Genomic DNA, 19,454 nt, shown 5'->3' with positions numbered 1-19,454 from the left:
AGTGCATCTGTGGGTCTGTGTATGCATTCTGTCACGGCACAGGTGGTATTGGTAAAATGATTTGTTGTTTGGTCTAGGAGATTTAACTACCACCAAGTAGCACCAGCTACTAAGGTCCACAACATAAACTAAATGTCTCGATGGCCAACAATAACACATGATGCAGGTCTTTCCTGAACCCCGTTCTGTATATTTATTATTAACAGGAACTACCTTGAAAAGCAAAAACCAGCAATTGTGGGTTCATCTTTCATTACTTTATGATTTCCCTATCTCGCCTATTGGTTCCTAGTGAAGATGTGAATATACGTTCATACTTTCATTTTTTTAACTTAATAATTTCCTTAAATAGCTACGGGGCTTGTAGTTTTTAGTCAATGTTATTCAAACAGGAGCAAACAGTGCATTTTGGGATTATTTTCATATTTGGTTAGCGGGTATTTATATTGTGTGTGGGATCAACTCAAAATAAACTTCAGAGGCCGTGTTTGTGGTAATTTATGCCACCCAGTGCATAACAATGCACCAACCAAAATACAGAAACGAAAAAATAACAAACCAACCAAAATACCCGCAAAACAAATACACAATTAAAGAAAAAAAAAATCACCGCCAATGTAATTTAAAGTGGTATTCAAGCTATCTGTGATAGTTATCAGTGAAGTAGGGGGACTCACAAGTTAAAACAATAGAGGCAGAGGCTGAGATAACCTGATTTACAGTCCCCAGAATGGATCAAACTCTGAAAACGCTGGATCCTACAATTTCCATAATGCAACCGACAGTATGCTTTCATCTGACACTTCCTGCCTCGTAAATGCCCCTTTAATACAAGCAGTACATGAATACACAACTAAGAATAATCAAAGCATAAGTTAATGTCCTGTGTTTGACGCGTGCATGTGCATCCACGAGATTTATTATGATCGCATACATGTGCATTTGCCGAATGTGACAAAGGTTCTCTTTCAGACATTTGTCCGTCACTTTAGCTGTGCTTTTGTATATGCGTGCATGATTGTGTGTGTGTGCGTGTGTGTGTGTGTGCAGAATTAATTCCACGTGTGACAAGTGTTAATGAGGTCTGATGAGAGCTGGAGGTGAGTAGATCAGCAGACAGACACATTAGTTTTCAGTGCCAGACTCCTTCTCTCTCTGTCTCAGGAATCCTATTTTCTCAAGCTAGCGCCCTGTCTCCCCCTATTCATCAAATCCCATTTTTCTCTCCTCAGCTTCTCCACCTGCCACCTCCTCTCCTGTTGAGACCCCCACCCCCTTCCCCACTCCCCACCCGCATGCCCAAATTTCCTTTCTCCCCTCTTTCCCCTCCTGCTTCCACTCCTTCCCTCCCTCCTCTGTGGTGGAGATATTTTTATCATCAGCCACCTGTGAGAGCATAATCATTCTGCATTATTAATCGCTCTATTCCGCTCCCATGACTCTCCCACTTATACCCCTATCTATCTATCTATCTATCTATCTATCTATCTATCTATCTATCTATCTATCTATGTATGAAAGAAAGAAAGAAAAAAAGAAAGAACTTGGAGCAGAGCAGAAATCTGGTGAAAAGAGACCAGTTGGAGTTGCAGCCTGCACTCAGTGGGTTGGATTGAATGTGATTACTGAGAATACAGCATGCCTGATATGGAACACAGAGCTAATAACAGTGAACAGAGCAATGGAGAAACAAAGACAGAAGGCGAGAGAGAGAGAGAGAGAGAGAGAGCGTAGCTGGCGCTCTGCTTGGTCATTCACTTTTAATCCCTCCACCCCATCCCAAACATGTTCGCTTACTCACCCTCCCTCTGTACACACACACATACAGTGCAAGGATCTAGCTGCTTTACCCTGTTAGTCTGGGCTTTATTCGATTTCTCTGAAGGCCACAGCTCTTTCAAGAAGGCTGATTGAACATGGCGGCCACACCTGGTAGCCAAGACCTGTGTGTGTATTAGCACATGCTATCCAGGCTTAAACAGATGAAGATGTTTGCATCCAAAAATGCTGCCAAGCTGCTTATGCTCATAAATGCTGAAGTGAGCAGAGAGCAAAACATTTTTTAATGTGCGTATCCAAGCACCGCAAATCTGTGTGTTTGTGAGTGTGTGCGTGTGTGTGTATGTGTTTGTGTGTGTGTGTGTGTGTGTGTGTGTTTGGGTACGGAGGTAAGTGAGCGTGTGCTGCTTTTCTCAGAAACACAGAAGCGGGTTGTGTGCTTGGAACAAGAGCAGAGAGAGAGAAAAAAAAGTAATCAAAGAAGCTGGAGTGAGATGATGGCTGCTGCAGTTCCCGTCTCGAGGTGTTTGAGGGTGTATTAGGATTCGGGCCAGAGTGATGTGGCGATGTGGAGTGTGTCTGGCTGTCTGCATGGCTGACACAAGCAGGTGACGCCCCTGAAATTGGACTGCCATTCTCAATTTCCCCCAGCTCGAACAGACTGGACGTCACACACTCCAACTGCCCCCTCTGTTTTTCGGAGGTGAGAGTTCAGGGTTGGAAGTTGAAGGTTAGGGCTAATTATGCAGGACCTTCAAAACACCACATCTGCTCCGACGTCAGCATCCTTCTCTATGTTGGTTCCCTTAGCAACAGCAAGCTAAAGTGTAAGCCTACACAAAACACCTCTTTCTCTCTCTGTTCTCTGTGTTCAGGTCCTCTTTTAGAAGGAACTCGGTCAACCAAACAAACAATCACTTATACCCAATGTTCTAGTCATCTTTGTGCCTGATAAAACACTACACGCTAGAGGTAGAAGTAATAATATCTTTGTAATGCATCACCGAGTAACCTGTCACTGCAAATAATGTTTATAATGTTGACGTTATGAACACTTTGAGCAGCATGAGACGAGCTCCCCTCTGCTACAGCTTGCTTAAAGACAAAAGTGTTCTAGTTACATATTATTTAGATTTCACACATCAGGGTCCGGGTCAGTGGATTCCTGTTTGCAGACCGACTCTCTGAACCTGAAAGACGCAGGAAATAAACAGACAGGCAGGAAGGTCAGAGTTCATCTGGTGTCCCATTTGAAAGTGTAACCGGTCACCACCACAGCCACCACAACAGGAAGGGGTGGACTGACAGCAGGGGAAGTGGACAGGGACGAAGCAGGAGGTTACGGCACAAGGTATCAATGAACAGCACAGTAGGAAACAGACATACAGAGACATCTACACACGTACATCTAGATATGAGGTCAGAGTAGGAGAGGACTGACCACAGTAATTTCATATAAAGAAACTTCATATCAATCATTTCTTCAGGAAAATACTACACAGTCTTGCTCTTATTCCCATGTGTATGTAAATATTTGAGCAGCCATTGTATTATGGTGATATTATGGCTTTTCATGGTGCTCTGAGGTGTTGTATTTTGTTTTCTAGGCAGGATTTTTTGAGCAGCCCACTCATCTCTAATAATTTATCACAGGATCAGCAGTTTATCGGTGGATCTTTTTGTGAACAAGAGTGGGCAGCCCACCCAGCTCACATAACTGTGTTCTGTACTGTATTTAGACAACATGCAGACAAATAGGGAAGATACAGGACATAAATTGCTGGTGGGATGCAATCGCAGGCATTTTTGTGATTTATTTTGGGCACTTCTGTGGTAATTTTGGCATTACTGTAGTACATGTATGGCCATGCATATTACCTTAGAAATAGGTTGACGTTTTTTACTGTAAAAATACAAAACATTGCAAATCACTGGAGATTTTTGTACAGATGTGGCTGATTTTGGCAGTAATTCTATCTGTTCCCAGGTGTCCTTCTTCCTGTTCATCGTGTTTGTCGTGTACACCATGCTGCCCTTCTCCATGAGAGCGGCCATTATCGCCAGTGCCATCACCTGCTTCTCCCACACCGTCACCCTTAGCGTCTATTTGGCCACCACCCTCACAGACCTGGAGACTTTAGTCTGGCAGGTAAGACAGATTTATAATGTTGAACCACAAACTTTTGGAACATACAGATCAACGTGACTGTTGTAATCTCCTTTTTACACAACTTCCTGCTCTTGGAGCAGAATTTAGCTGAGATGACTCTGCTGTGAGCTTCCTATTTCGGTTTCTGAAGGCCCACATGATTGCTTCACCGCATTGTTATCTACAGCACAGGGGTTAGTTTCTCAAAACGAAATTGGTAAGGTTGTTCCATGCACGATTAAAACTGATGAGATACAACATTTTAATAAGGTCTGTGTTGTGAAACAGTGAACTTGTCCTGTATCACTGTGACACAGCACATTCAGCAAAGCCTGCACAGTCAAATGAACTGCCTTTTAATGTACTCGGGGAACAGCTCTTAAAACACTGGCTTGGTCTGAACAGTCTCTTGATACAGTATCATCACACAGAGACACACACAAAGAGAGTCCCACAATAAAACAAAATAGAAAAATCTTCAATATAAATACATCCCATATGCAAAACCTATACATGAAGTGAAATGGAACACACACACACACACACACACACATACACACACACAAAGCAATGCTCTTTAGTCAGTAATCAAAGCAGACAGACTGATAACACTCTAATCACTGTAGTCTCTCTCTTCTCCGTCTTGCACATACACAGTGGAAAACCACATTAACAATAAAACATGCTCATTGCCCTTGGATACAGCACCAAGGACAACCTATTGATATGCATGGCCACATTTTAAAGTGCTTGAGGTTGACATAGTGGTGGAAAAGCGCTGTGGAAGTGTGTGCTCTACCTGGTTTTACAAGGTAATAATGTAGGTTTAAGTGGTAGGCAGATAGTGGGAAAATGACACATACAGGCATATCTGGAACATGTGGCACCCTCTAGCATTATTTTAATGCCATATTCTCTGTGTGTATATGTGTGCATGTGGGATATGTGACAGATCTTAGCCAATGTGATCATCTTTACCTGTGGCAACCTGGCTGGGGCGTACCACAAACATCTGATGGACCTGGCACTCAAACAGACCTACCAAGACACCTGCAACTGCATCAAGTCCCCCATCAAACTAGAGTTTGAGAAGCACCAACAGGTACACACACACACACACACACACACACACACACACACACCAATCAGATCTGAAATCATGTATGAGTGAACTCTTAGAGGACCTTTTAGGAAAGACGATATTTGCTTTCTTTCTAAGAGTTAGATAAGACTGATACTGCTCTCATATTTGTTTGATCATTATGAAGCGGGAGCCTTCAGGTTAGTGTAACCCACCTAGGGCTCACAGACTACTCAAATATATTTAGGACCAATATCTATGTCCGTAGGAGGGGTTGAAAGAGAGAATGGCAGACACAGTAAGCAATATTTTTAGCTTTTTAACCACGAATTATGATCATTAAACCTTTTAACCAGGAAATTGACATGTGTGTTTCTCTTTAAATCATGAACTGAATAACAGCACAACATCATGTATCTGACATACCTCACATTCTTATATTCAAGGTTATAGTTTAAGTGCACATATTCAATAGTCTTCTTGAACATGCTACATTATTATTATTAGCACTGGCAGTGTATAACAGGACAGCCACGCTGCAAGTGTACATAATATAACACTAGCAAAAGTACAAAAGTAATTGAATCCAGCATCACTTCACATAAATGTCATATGCTTGGCATTCATAACAAAGTTATCCACTACCACTTGTTTTAGTTGAACTAGTTTGTAACTCAATTAGCACTACATCTGCTTGTGTTATTTAATTTATTCTGTACTGTTGAACTTCTACCTGAATATTTCACCTCTCTAATCAGAAGTCTGCATGGTTCATCTGGGTAAGATAACTCTGGCTGACACATTGTTTGAGCGAACAGAAAATAATAAAATAATCTTACAGAGCCCAATTCTCTAATGGGTTACATTAGCTTAGCTTAGCACAAAGACTGGAAACAGGGGGAGAAAGCTAGCCTGGCTCTCTCCAACCTTTAAAAAATCTGCCTACCAGCCCCTCTTAAGAAGACTAATTAAACTGTTTTTTTTTTTTATCTCCTTTGTTTATTCAATACAAAAACTGAAGTGTAAAAACAAGCTGTGGTTTTATGGGAGGGCATGTGCTGGGCTATTTCGTGACTTGGGTGCAGTAAGTCACTGCACCCGGGCCAAGAAATAGTACTACATATAACCCCTGTAAGACCACAACTTGTTTTTACACTTCAGTTTTTGTACCAAATAGGAAAACGACATCTAACATGGTAATTTGGCTAAGAAATAGTACTGCATATAACCCTACTGTAAAACCACAGCTTTAGACAGAGCCAGGCTAATTAGCTGTTTCCCCCTGCTTCCACTCCTTGTGCTAAACTAAGCTAACCGTCTCGTGTCTTTATCTATAATTAACGGACAGATATAGAGGTGGTATCAATCTTCTCGTCTAACTCTCAGAGAGAAAGCAACTTTGGGTGTTTTTATTTTAGAATGAAATGTTTCAATACAAGACTACAATCAAAAATGTAATAAATGCTAATCCATCTAATACATCTATTCCTGCAAAACCAGATTTTAAGTCATGAATGTTTGTTTCATTGTTTCCTGTCAGAGCCACACATACTTGATGAGGGCCCAGATTAAATTCAAAACCTATTTTGTTTTATTGCCAAAATATTTCACTTCTCAGCTTTGTTAGCTTTGAGGAGTTATTAAGTTGATTATGTCTAAAGAGGCATTATGCAGTGACATTTGCTTGACATTAGCGTCTTTGCCCTGACATTCGCCGTTCTCTCCAACCAGGGAAATGACACATAATTTTACAAATTAATAATCCACTCAGTAGGGATTAGCTATGACTATTTCCTGGAATTGTAAAATTGTATTATTTCCTTATTGTCATTTATCATCAATATATAATTTTTAAAGGCATGGCTATGACTATAGGACTATTACAAATGTCTTGTATAAATATATTATCCATTTATTTGAAGATAGAAAATTATTTATGATATAGTATATATTTTATTAATGCTTCAGGTGGGCAAATGTTATTGCTACTCTCCCAAATTTTGTGTGCTTGCACCAGTGTGTGCGTGTGTGTGTGTGTGTGTGTGTGTTGAGAGTGTGTGAAAGTTAACACAAATGCCAGTGCATAACTAAACAACACCACATCTCATTCAATAGCCGAAATACAAATCACTTCCGTTCATTAATCAAACACATGACTAATAAAGCTTCGTCTCTACAGGCTATTATAGCCCCTCTGCATGCCCGCAGTGGAGTGTTCATATTGGTTCAGTGCTGAATAAGTAAATAAGTGCGGGTGGTGAAGGCTTCTATTTTTAGCACAACCCCCCTCCCCAAACCCCTCTCTCTACTTAATTTGCTTCTGTGTTTTAGGAAATGAGCCCGTAGTGTGTGAACAATGTAATGACCCTCTCTGCTGTGAGCCGCATTTATGAGTCACACCCCCTCAGGCAGCTACTCACTCTCTCTAACATGCACACACACCCACACACACACACCCACACATGCACACGCACGCCAAATCACCCTCAAACAACTCTCCATCCAAATGTGTACGGTGCTAAGCGAAAACCTACAACTTTCATGGTTACACAACAAGCATGGGCGATAGATCTTGCATCTCCGGTTCTCCGTTTTTCTTATTCCCCCAGAAAACCGACCATACTACACAATCACATGTCTTGTTAAGATATTTCCAGTGCAGCTGTGAGGAATTTGACAGTGGAGAATATGTCAACTTTCTAAAGTTGGTGAGGGTAAAGAGACAAGGTCCACTGCCAATAGTAGCCTCGGGGTAATCCTGCCACAAGAAATGTCACTTCTTTGGTACATTTCCACAAATGTAGATGTGTCCCAGTGTTCACAGCTGTATTGATATGCCCATTTGTTACCTTTGACTTAAAGCAGCTTGACTCTGGTGCTGTTTGAAAGGCATTGTGGGAAACAGAGGTTTAAGTGGTAGGCAACTGAAACAGAAATCAGAGAGGCAAGTTGAGTACACCAGTAAAATAAATAACAACCCTTCAGTATAGAGGGTTCAACGTCACAACTGTTCATTTGGTAAGACTGTCTGACAAGGACTTCTTTAATTTTCCCCTCAAGTTCCCCATGATCATCTAAAACCCAAGTGTAGGATTATAGACCAGCCACAAATTTACAGAACTGCCATGTTACAGTACATATTTCACATGTGAGGTCATTTTCTCCGCCTCAATTGTTCTTTGGGTTCCTGAGCTCAATTATGCTGAAAAATTAGCCCCGATGAACCATCATTAAGGCGTGTAAAAGTCTATTTAAGAGATTAAATATTAGCTGTGGATGACTATGGCTATATTTATACAGAGTATAGAATAGAACAGAATAGAACAACACAACACAATAGAATAGAAGAGAACAGAACTAGACAACACAATAGAATAGAATAGAGTGGAACAACATGACACAAATCAATAGAACAGAATAGAACAAAACAAAACACAATAGAATGAAATAGAATAGAACACAACACAAATGACCACATTACAAAAGAATAGACTAAAACAGAACAGAACAGAATAGAACATGCTGTTTTTATGTGGCATATAATAGTTATACCAATATAACTTACATAGTACATTTTACATGTGAAACCTGTGGATCTGTGCCTCTATATTGGTTGAGAATTCTGACCCGAAATAATAATAATAATTCTTGCTTGCTGCCATGTTTTATTGCTGGCTCAAAATGTACAAATGATGTTGTGTGGGTTGGAAATCAAAATGACTGTAAGCCGAGCATCCTGCAGATTTATCAAGGTCACAGTGTGTCATTCTATCAATGCTGCTGCATTATCATGTTAAAATGTGTGAATATAAAACATTTAGTGACCAGTCTATGAATAAAACTCTTTTTTTTAATTCAGTCTACCACTTTTGGACTCAAAAGTACTATTTGATGGATTGAAATGAAAGTTTGCGGACATTCATGGTCCCCAGAGATGGGGATGAAGCCTACTAACTTGGAAAACCCTCAACCTTTCATCTAGATCCATCACCAGGTCAACCTTTTAGTATGCCAAACATTTTGATTTATGACCAAATACTGTGAAACTGAACATCCTCAGCTGTACTTGGTGTATGTTAGCATGCTGACGTTAGCATAGAAATTAGCAATATAAAGGTCATTTGTAGGGGACAGGTTTGGCCAACATGGCTGCAGACTTTTAGTCTTGTTTCTTCATTGGATCCCAATCACTTGACTCTACCTTGCCTGTCTTTGATCTCTGCCCCCGCACCTCTAGGAACGTTTACTCTTATCCTTGCTGCCGTCTCATATAGCCAGGGTGATGAAAGCCGAGATCATCCAGAGGCTTCAGGGACCAAACTTTGGCCGAACTGAGAGTACCAACAACTTCCATAACCTCTACGTTCAGCGGCACACCAATGTCAGGTAAATTTCCCTCTCCTTTATCTGGGCCCCCACATAATAAAGGTTATTATTTTCTGCTCTCATCTCAGCGCTTGATTGCTCCTATACCCTCCTGTCCTCCCCCTCGCCACTGCTCATCCCTTGTCTTCTTTTGTCCTCCCCTCTCTATCTGCTCTCACATGAGGATTGCTCCTCTCCTCTGCCCTCCTCTCATCTTCTGTCATCTCCTCGCATTTACTTTCCTCCTCTTTCCTTTCCTTTTCTGCTATCTTCTCTACATCCCATCTTCTTGTTTCTTTTCATTGCCATGGCCAAATTCAGTTCAGAGTTAATCCTCCCCCATTGTATTCTGAGGTCACTTTGCCAAATGAAGAGGAGTCTCACATCCTCCTCTATAGCGTGGCAGGAAGAGGGTTTGTAGAAACAGAGCAGAGCACACAAATCCAGGCTTACCGTGAGAGTCTCTCCTAGGAATGTCCTCTGAAAAACCTGCTTTCCAAAACAGCAGAAACAGCATCACTGTGTCCCTTTTAAGTGGGTCTCAGGTGTGTGTCTGTGGGTGAGTGTGTGCATGTGTGTTCTCATGTTGATTTGCCCATTATCCTTCCAATAATAACAAATCCTCACATGGTCCAGTTCACACTAAAGAGGCCAATCTCACCAGAAGAAGGAGTTGACACCCAAGGACAGGTGGCAGTGTGGTTCCTCCTGCGCTAGACAGATCGTGCAGAGCCAAACACCAGCTGCTGCCTTCACTATCATGTCTTCAACTGTGATAATTGGTTGCTGGTGTTGAAGAGCAGAATAAATTGTGTGTTTTTTACACTTACTGACATATCATTCCTTCTCTCTGGGAAATAGTCGGATACTTGAAGAGGCCTTGCACACAATTTGTCACATTTCCGAAGAAACAAATTTAGCAAAAACATTGGAAAGGTTTATATATTTATATTATTATTATTATTATATATATATTTAAGAATGGAACACTTTAGCAATTGTTATGTTTCTTTTCTTGTGCATTTCAATGTTATTTAAAATGTAAACATGCATGTGAAATGTGAAGTATAGATAGAAAAGGAAGTGCATGAGACTAAAGTGGCAAATATTAGATGCATGGTCCAGATATGAAATAGAAACCAGTACAACCATGTGTGTTATGTGCATTATTATGGTGTTTTATGCATGTGGAACCTGGGTAGAAATCAATGTGTTCCCTTGTAGTAAAATGTTTTCTCTGCTGCCCTCAACATTTAGTTGTCACCTTCATTGACTTGAGTGTAAGCGCTAATCAAGAACTGAGTGGGTTTGTGCGGTTCAACATCGTATGCAAGTTAATTAAAAGAGAATCAACAAATACCAAGGTGTTCCATATCCTTGTTACTTTACTAGTAGAATGACTGTCCAGGATATAAAGCCTTATGCTCCTTTCCTCCTCCCCACCTACAGAGCAATGAATTGTGTTATTTGATGGTAGTGTTATTCAGCATCGCAATAATATTTGTGTTATTTGTTGTTTCCTCTTGTTTCTCTGCAGCATTCTGTATGCCGACATCGTGGGCTTCACCAGGCTGGCCAGTGACTGCTCTCCAGGTGAACTTGTGCATATGCTGAATGAACTCTTTGGCAAGTTTGACCAGATTGCAAAGGTAACAATATATAATGACAGTATATTGAATTGAATTGAATTGAATTGATTTGAAATGAATTAATTTCATACACATGCATACTACGCGTCCTGTACAAGAAAACAGTGGTGAACAACCTACATTTGTGAACTTGTATTTTGTGGCGGTCATTTATTGGATATATACTGTAATGTGTTTATATTCCTCCATATGCAGTATGTTAATGACGTGAACAAAATATCAGAAACATCTTTCAGTATAGTGTAGTCCAGCATGCCATCTAATAGAAGCTAGTAGTCTTGTATTGATAAGTCAGGATTCCTTAAATGGATTTTGGATAGATATAATGGAGTTTTTCACATTAAAAAATCATTGATAATATTGTAAACCTTGCACAAAACACATCAGAAAAGTCCCTTAATTACTAGAGCTTCCATGAATCAATATAATAAATCCTTTAAAACCCATGATACTAACCCTTACTGTCTATAGTTACAATATAGTATTTTTTAATAAATAATTATTTCAGATTTAATGGGGAAATTAAAGTTGTATAAGGTTTAAAATAATGTGTTTTGTTTCACATATAGTGCTGTAAGATAATGTCACCTGAATTCATTCAATTCATTTGAATAGCGTGCGCAACTGGGTTAACCAGAAAATAACCGAGAAGAGAGACAAAGACCTCTCTATTGCTGTCAATCAGATGAAGCGCGGCCTTGAAATAAATCTTTTCTCTGTCCTGCGGCCACTCTTGGCCTCCGTATCGTACCTTCCCAAAGTACTGTGTGTGTCGACAGCTGCAGGTTGTGCCAGTGTGGGCTGGTCGGAGTGTATCTGGCGGTCTCGTGGGTACTCCGCTATTCGGTTCTAAACAGTTGAGTCAGGCTCTCTCAGCTTTGTGTCCAGCAGCTCTGTCCTCCCGCTGATGAAGCTGCCATTATATAAACCCGGTCCAATGATGAGCTGCTACACATCCCACATGTGGAACAAGAGATAATGTGTTATGTGTGTGGGTGTATGATTCTGGGCTTAATGGATATGATTGTGTGTATGTGTGTGTGTGTGTGTGTAAGGGTTGTTTGGAGGTGAGAAAGAGCTCCAAAAACTGTCAGTTTTTTAGATAAAATAGTTAACCATTAATAAAGATGTTAAGAATTATTGGCAGATTATGGTTCCAGAGAGTTTGATCATTTGTCCACTCTTTACCTTTCTCTCTCTCTCTCTCTCTTTCAAAGGAAAACGAGTGCATGAGAATCAAGATCTTGGGAGATTGTTACTACTGTGTGTCTGGTCTGCCTGAATCGCTGCCTCACCACGCAAGGAACTGCGTGAAGATGGGCTTGGATATGTGTGAGGCCATCAAGTAAAATACCAGATCTCCCTCTCCTCCTCTCTGTCTGTCTCTCTCTCTCTCTCTCTCTGTCTCTCTCTCTCTCACACACACACACACACACACAAACGGAAACACAAACACAAACACGTCTGTCAAACAGATTGCGCAGAAGGAATGCCAGACTTGGTTTCAGCTCTGTTTGAACTCCAGAGTAAACACAATGTGAATGCAATATGATAAGCCTCCCGACTGAACAAATAAAAAATTCAAACAAATGAAAAAACATTCTCTTTCTGCCCCCTCCTCCCTCCTTCTGCTCTCTGTCTCTGTGTCTTTCACTCATCACGCACATTAGTTTTACAGACCAATACGTTAGCGTGCCGGCACTGACCTTTAATCACAATCAGATTTAAAATGCCATTCGTTGTCGTCCACCTGTGACACAATGAAGCGGAGTCTGTATTTCAATGCCAATGCAGAGGATTTTCCACCATGACTAGAATCAAATTCTTTTACTGCCAGCACTGGCTATGGCATTCAAAAAACGGAAGTCTAAAAAAGGAGATAATATCATCCATAAAAAGCATTTTTAAAAAAAGGCACAAATGATCATTTTTACAAGTTAAACAAACAAGATATAACATGTTGATTAGTGAGCTTTAGTGGTGTTAATACAAAGACTTTTTCAACTTTGGGCAGAGCCAGGCTAGCTGTTTCCCCCTGCTTCCGGTCATTATGCTAAGCTAAGCCAACCACGTCCCCACTCCAGCTCCATACTTAACACACACACACATGCAATTGATATCGATACTCTCATCTTACTATCAGAAAGAAAGCAAATAAACATATTTCCCAAAATACTGAACTGTTCCTTTAAAGATTCCTTCTTCTGTACTCTCCACAGGAAGGTCCGAGATGCCACTGGAGTTGATATCAACATGCGTGTTGGCGTTCATTCTGGGAACGTCCTGTGTGGTGTGATTGGCCTCCAGAAATGGCAGTATGATGTGTGGTCACATGACGTAACACTAGCCAATCATATGGAGGCAGGAGGGGTGCCAGGGTAAGACATAATTGCATAATTGAAGTGCCCGTTTAAAACATTCCTGTTCAGAACAGGCCTATTTTTTCTGAAGAACGCATATATATGTATCAACTGACAAATGTATCTGTTAAAACAATAAGGAATTAATAAGTTTAATGTTTATAAATTAGATTCAATTAGATTAGATAGTTAGATGTTTTATGAGCTACAACTCAGCTTGTTCTTACTGTGGTTGCAGTGCTGCTTGCAAGTTTTTGTTTGTTTTTTTTTATTATTGTGTAATTGGAAGATTAGATGCATGTACTTGCTAGGCTGACTTTTTAAACCATAGGGGAAGCTATGCTTTGGGAAATAACTAACACTTTCTGCTCTCTCAATGATTAATGTTAAGTTGCACACAAGCAACTCAGTGTATTCCCATCTGCTCCACTGCAGTTCCATGTAGCCTAACACGTACTGTAGATGTGAGCAAGTGAACCGTTTCTGATACTTTTTCACTCTTAGAAGAATAACATTGAATCCGTGCTCATTTCTTAACATTTTCTGGCTGTGGAAATAGTCAGATTTATCAAATATCAGCATCAAATATTAAACATTGGCCAGTCCAAAAGAAATATTAACATCAGTATCACTCTTCTAAAACCAATGTTGGCTAGATCACAGTAAACCACCCCCTTAAATCCAAATATGAAAACACACCTGAGGGAACAACATATTGATGTGTTGCAGCAGCACCAAGAACAAGTGCAATCAAGAGTCAGCTGTAAAATGAACACATTTACAGACCGGGTGGAACATGGGATATGTCTGTTTTCATTCTACCCCGTTATAAGCATTTTGTTAATTATAGCCTCCTCATTTGACCAATCAGCTCTGCATTTGTTACGTAGCCATTAGGTCTGCCATCCTACCTCTGTAACAAGCACAGGAAAATCGGCTGGTGGTTATGTGTATGCTACACTGAAAATAAGCTCTCCTGTGCCACTGTGTTGTCTCACTTGGCTGCTAATGGTTTGTCTCCTCTCACGCCTGCTGAAAGACATCTGAAAAATATGCCCCGCTGAAAAAAACATATTCCCATCTCCATCCGTCTCTGTTTGCAAGGGTAACAAACAAAGCAGAAAAAGGAGAATTGCAGGTTTGTGTAGCTCTAAAGCTGGAAAGTAAATAATACTTTTGACAGAGCTGGTAATGACATAATGACAAAAATTCTTAACCTCTCATCATCAGTCAACTTTTCTGCCTTTCTGTCTCATCTACAGGAGGGTCCACATCTCCTCAGTGACTCTGGAGCATTTGAAGGGCTCATATAAGGTGGAACTTGGAGACGGACAGAGTCGAGACTCTTACCTGAAAGAACACAGAGTGATCACTTACCTGGTCATTAACCCTAAGGTCAGATACTATCACTTACATGGTTTTATACATTCAAACACACAATCAAAAAGCACTATCGGACAGGTTACTATAACACTAAAAATGACATTCAATTCGGCTGACAATATTTCTTCCTGTTGATATATGACTGTTTTGTCCATTTTAAAGCACTTTTAGTTGTTTTCCTTCCTACAAAAAGTTTATTTTATCAGATTTGTGAAAACTCTGATTATAACAACCAATGTTTTTATCCATTTCAAGTGCACTCATATAGTAGAAGAATTGATATGAAATTGGTCCAGGAAAATACATGATTGGTACATGTTGAAAGCAGATATTCATACATAAGCTAAACAAAATAACAGGAGCATCTGACATTGTAACGCGTTCTGGCGCTCTGGCACTGGAAAACTTTAAAGGGGATGTTCAAGAAGCAGGTTGGTGGGCAGGAGTATGTGATTAAAGGTGGTATTTATTAGCAAAAATTCACCCCAGGAAATGCCTCAAAAATAACTTACAATTGAAGTAAAGAACAAATCAACAGCTATGACCTGTAGCCTCACAGCAAGCTGCCACCTACTCTCCTTCCCATTACTAAACATCAGTCACTGGTCTTTTAACCTCTCAGCCTTGCCAAACTGGATCCTACCATCTGCTCAGCTTACCACAGGGTGAGCTGGACCCATATAAAGCTTTAAAAGTGTACAGAACAACAAACAAGCATTCAAATTTGATTTTTGTGATATTACTGACAATCACAATTTTCTATGGGCACACACGCCCAGCCGTGAGTGCACCAGATGTCATTTACTACAGAACAGATTTACAGTTCCTCCCTTTACTTGACAGTGACTGGCCACGCACTGCTTAGAGCACCTAATGATGCACACCGGTTTTCACTATCACTGATTAAGCACATGATCTTCCCTAACATATACATTATCACAGCAGGACCTTGCACTTCAACAACACAAAATACTCAACTGAACCTTATATTTTGTCATTTGTGTAAACAGAAGAAGAAACTTTAGCACTCAAATCAGGCTTACAAGGTGCTTCATAAAGTGCAAATGCAAGCATGCAATGGCAAAAGCATATGATACACACTTCACTCAAACACAAGCAAACAAGTGAGGTCTAACATTACCGATAAATTAACAGATTAACTGAAACATTGGACTGAAATGAACGATTTCATACACACACAAAAACACCAACCAGAAACCAGAGCCTAGTGATAAAGGGAGCAGAGCAACCTTTTCACACTTATTGTATAACCTTCAGTTTTTCTCACAGCAGTTTATTCAACTGAAAGAGGGTGATGAGGTGTTCTTGTTCTTTTGTCCAACCTCTGCCCTTTACCCTGGAAAAAGAGAAAGCATTGTCATCACTTCACAGCCTACATACTCCAAATTATATTATATTCACTTGACAATAACTTGTGTATGTTTAAATAGAAACTGCTTGTGTGTGTTTTGAATTATTAATTGGCTTAGTTTTATTGGAAAAAATATTGAGAAAGCTGTTCTGATTCAACTCAACAACTTTTTAATTTAAAATGGCCTTTTGGACAGATTTCAGTCTGGCTTCAGACCACACCACAGCACGGAGCCTGCACTGATTAAGGTGCTCAATGCATTCATCTGAACACTGATTCAGGTAAAACATTAGTTTTGGTGCTGCTTGACCTGAGTGCAGCCTTTGATACTGTTGAACATAAAATACTCATTGACAGACTGGAAAAGTGGGTGAGATTATCTGGAACAGTCCTCAGTTGGTTCAGATTATATCTTGAAAGGGTCTTTGTTGTTGCCATTGGTGATCATTAAACAGAGCGGATCACTGTGACATGTGGAGTCCCCCAGGGTTACATTCTGGGGCCTCTATTATTCAACCTGTATATACCCCCTCTAGGTCAAATCACGCAAGACAATGATATTGTTTATTATCATATTAGGCTCTTTGAATTGTTCTTGTGTATGAAATGTGGTATACAAATAAACTTGTTTTCATGTAATTTACAGTAGATGAAATGAGTCTACTTTTAGCACCGTGGACAACACCACTGCTTTATAAACATCTTGATGAGATGGTCAGGTTTGCACAAAAGAAGTCCACATTGTTGTCTAGTATAGGAAATTAATATAATTGTATGGAGTAGCAATGACAGTATAGTATGTTATCAGATGGACAATTTGAAGTGTTCCTTTCACTGCTTGGCTTGAGACACAGAGTGGACTGAAACATTGTGCTACATAAAGAGCTAGTTAAGGACATACTGTATAAGAGATCTGCCTCTGCTGAGAACTTTCTGCACTGATCATCTCTATACAGAGTGTGTTGTTGGCATCCAGTCTGTGCTCAGTTTTTTTTTTTTTTTTTTGGTTTGGCAAATGAAAAACTGTGCTTAACAGTTCTCTGCCTTACTAATCCCTCCATAACTTGGCTACAATGCACCCACCCCCTTAAATATCTGCAGTAAGGCCTTCCTCTTTCCTCCTCCAGGCATCCTGTGCTCACTATCTGCTTGCTTCATAGACCTCAGGGCTCTTGGTGCAACAGTGACATGTCTTTTCTGAAGTATCAACGTCTTGAAGCTTTCCGTTGCCTCTTTTGGAAATGACGAAATAAGCCAGAGTGTCTTTAAGGCATTGATTTCTCTAAATCCGCTCCTTTCCTTTTGCATTTTTCCTCTTCTCACTCTCTGATGCTTCTCCAAACAGCTTGACCAAGGATTGGTAGCTTTCCCATATAGCCATCTCATCACTTTAAATCCTGAAGATTCCCATTTTAGTAGAAGCATATTCCAGTTCACAGAGTAGCAGAGATAACCTCCTCAGTGTACAATGTTCATTTTAATGTATCAAAAAAACTTTAAAATTTGTATGTGTTGATGATGATCAAGCATGTTTTGTTTGATAATGTTGTGATTGTCATCTATTAGATGGTCAGAAAAAAGAAGAAGTCAGCTATCTGCGCTGTCAAACATATTTCAACACATTTTATCAGTGCAAGCAACATGTTTCCAAGAACTACTGGAAACTACGCTGTTAACTCCACTAGCTGTGTTTCAGTTGTGGATGAGAGGTTATTTTGGCAAATCATGCAGGCTATATATTATAAGCAGCCTTTTAAATAGCTTTTTCCGTTCTCTGTAGTATATTACTGTATTTCATCAGATTACTGCCACTTTTTTTATCACCACAGTAACCAACTAAACCGGTAGTTTAAGGCCAAACCTGAGCCTCAAGGTATTTCAGCTGTGGTTACTCTTCTTCTTACAACTAATTAATATTACAAGATGCTACTCTGTATCCTTTATTTACTTTAAAGATGATCATTTTTCCATATCCTATCAGATATTAGCAAAAGGCTGTGGGGGCTAAGTGACATTTACAAGAAGCCCTGAATGGATCAAGGCCAAATATGGAGCATGGATCACAGGAGGTGTCATCCCCACTGTCGTTGTCATTGATTGTCACTGTCAGAGCTGTTCAGTGCACCCCCGGGAAATGAAAACAGCCATTATGGACATGTCTGTTTCAGTTCTTATAGGCATTTGTGTGACTTTTTTCAGTAACAATACCCGAATCTAGCAGCAATTAACAGAACATGAACAAGAACATGTCACCATCCAGCAAATCCTCCTGGATCCTACCCATAAAAGTCTTCCAAACTCCATTTTGACACTTCTTCTCATTTCTGTATGACTTTATGCAGGGCAATGTTTCTGTCAGAAGTAAAGTGCTGTTTGTCAGAGACAAGCACACAGCACACATGCCAAAATAAAATGAGAGTTGCATCATTCTTCACTAAAAGTTGTTCAAGTAGCTCAAATCATCAAAAGTCAGGTCGGAAATGTCAAGAGCTGTCAATTGACAAGTGTTTCCACAGAGCCCAGTCTTTTTTACTGTACACCCACTGAGTGTGAGCACAGCGATAGCATAAAAGTCTGGCTTACACAGGCGCAGTTCATGGATCAGAGTGGGCACTACTATTGCAATATGTGATTCTCTCTACATTTTGGAGATTTGTAATACATACATTTTTTTTATCCAACTAGTGTTTTTTAGTTGTGAAATTTTAGAAAAAAATATTCTTTGCAGGAGACAATACTTGAACAAGTTCGGCTAGTACAAGTTAAAATCACCTAAGTTCACCAAAATTAATCTCTGTGAGCATCATTTGCATTGCGTTATTTATCGAAAAATGCTTTGACATTACATAAGGGTTAAGGGGTTGGCACTGTTTCACAACAGCTGACAACAAAATCAGCTCATAATGTTTAAAATTGCCTGTTTCTTTCTCTGTCCCTGTTGGTTTTCTCAGACCGAGAGGCACAGCCCTCTGCTGAGTGTGCGCTCTCGTCCCTCTATGGATGGTGGGAGGGCGTCTGTCAGGATGACCCGCTACCTGGAGTCCTGGGGCGCTGCCAAACCCTTTGCCAACCTCCACCATCGAGAAAGCATGACCACAGACAACGGCAAGATCAACACCACTGTGAGTACAATGCACTGTCTCTTTCAAACACACACACAGATGCAGGTGTCCATTATTAATATATTAATGGTGTGATTCCTGTTTCAGGATGTTCCAATGGGGCAGTACCACTTCCAGCGACGAGAGAGGTAAGCTATCATGACAAATATAATTACTCCGTCTTTGCAAGATTTCATAAGAGAACATTTTTCAGT

General features: G+C 40.1%; 1 protein-coding gene across 7 annotated transcripts in view; it reads left to right on the top strand.

The window, feature by feature from the left end:
* The window catches only part of adcy2b (adenylate cyclase 2b (brain)), a 48,309-nt gene that overhangs the window by 12,552 nt on the left and 16,303 nt on the right, over window positions 1–19,454 (top strand). For 6 of the 7 annotated variants that reach the window (XM_067611458.1, XM_067611456.1, XM_067611457.1 and 3 more), the window contains 9 exons: window positions 3,767–3,928; window positions 4,881–5,030; window positions 9,247–9,395; window positions 10,912–11,023; window positions 12,241–12,368; window positions 13,243–13,401; window positions 14,646–14,778; window positions 19,090–19,260; window positions 19,348–19,388. In XM_067611458.1, the coding sequence (XP_067467559.1) occupies window positions 3,767–3,928; window positions 4,881–5,030; window positions 9,247–9,395; window positions 10,912–11,023; window positions 12,241–12,368; window positions 13,243–13,401; window positions 14,646–14,778; window positions 19,090–19,260; window positions 19,348–19,388 (1,205 nt within the window). Of the gene's footprint in view, window positions 1–8; window positions 3,131–3,766; window positions 3,929–4,880; window positions 5,031–9,246; window positions 9,396–10,911; window positions 11,024–12,240; window positions 12,369–13,242; window positions 13,402–14,645; window positions 14,779–19,089; window positions 19,261–19,347; window positions 19,389–19,454 lie in introns of those variants that run through there. The other variant, XM_067611460.1, reaches the window with a different exon arrangement.

The sequence above is a fragment of the Thunnus thynnus genome, chromosome 15 (genome assembly GCF_963924715.1).
Source record: "Thunnus thynnus chromosome 15, fThuThy2.1, whole genome shotgun sequence".
Classification (NCBI taxonomy): Eukaryota; Metazoa; Chordata; class Actinopteri; order Scombriformes; family Scombridae; genus Thunnus; species Thunnus thynnus.
This window is presented reverse-complemented; position numbering and strand designations above follow the sequence as displayed.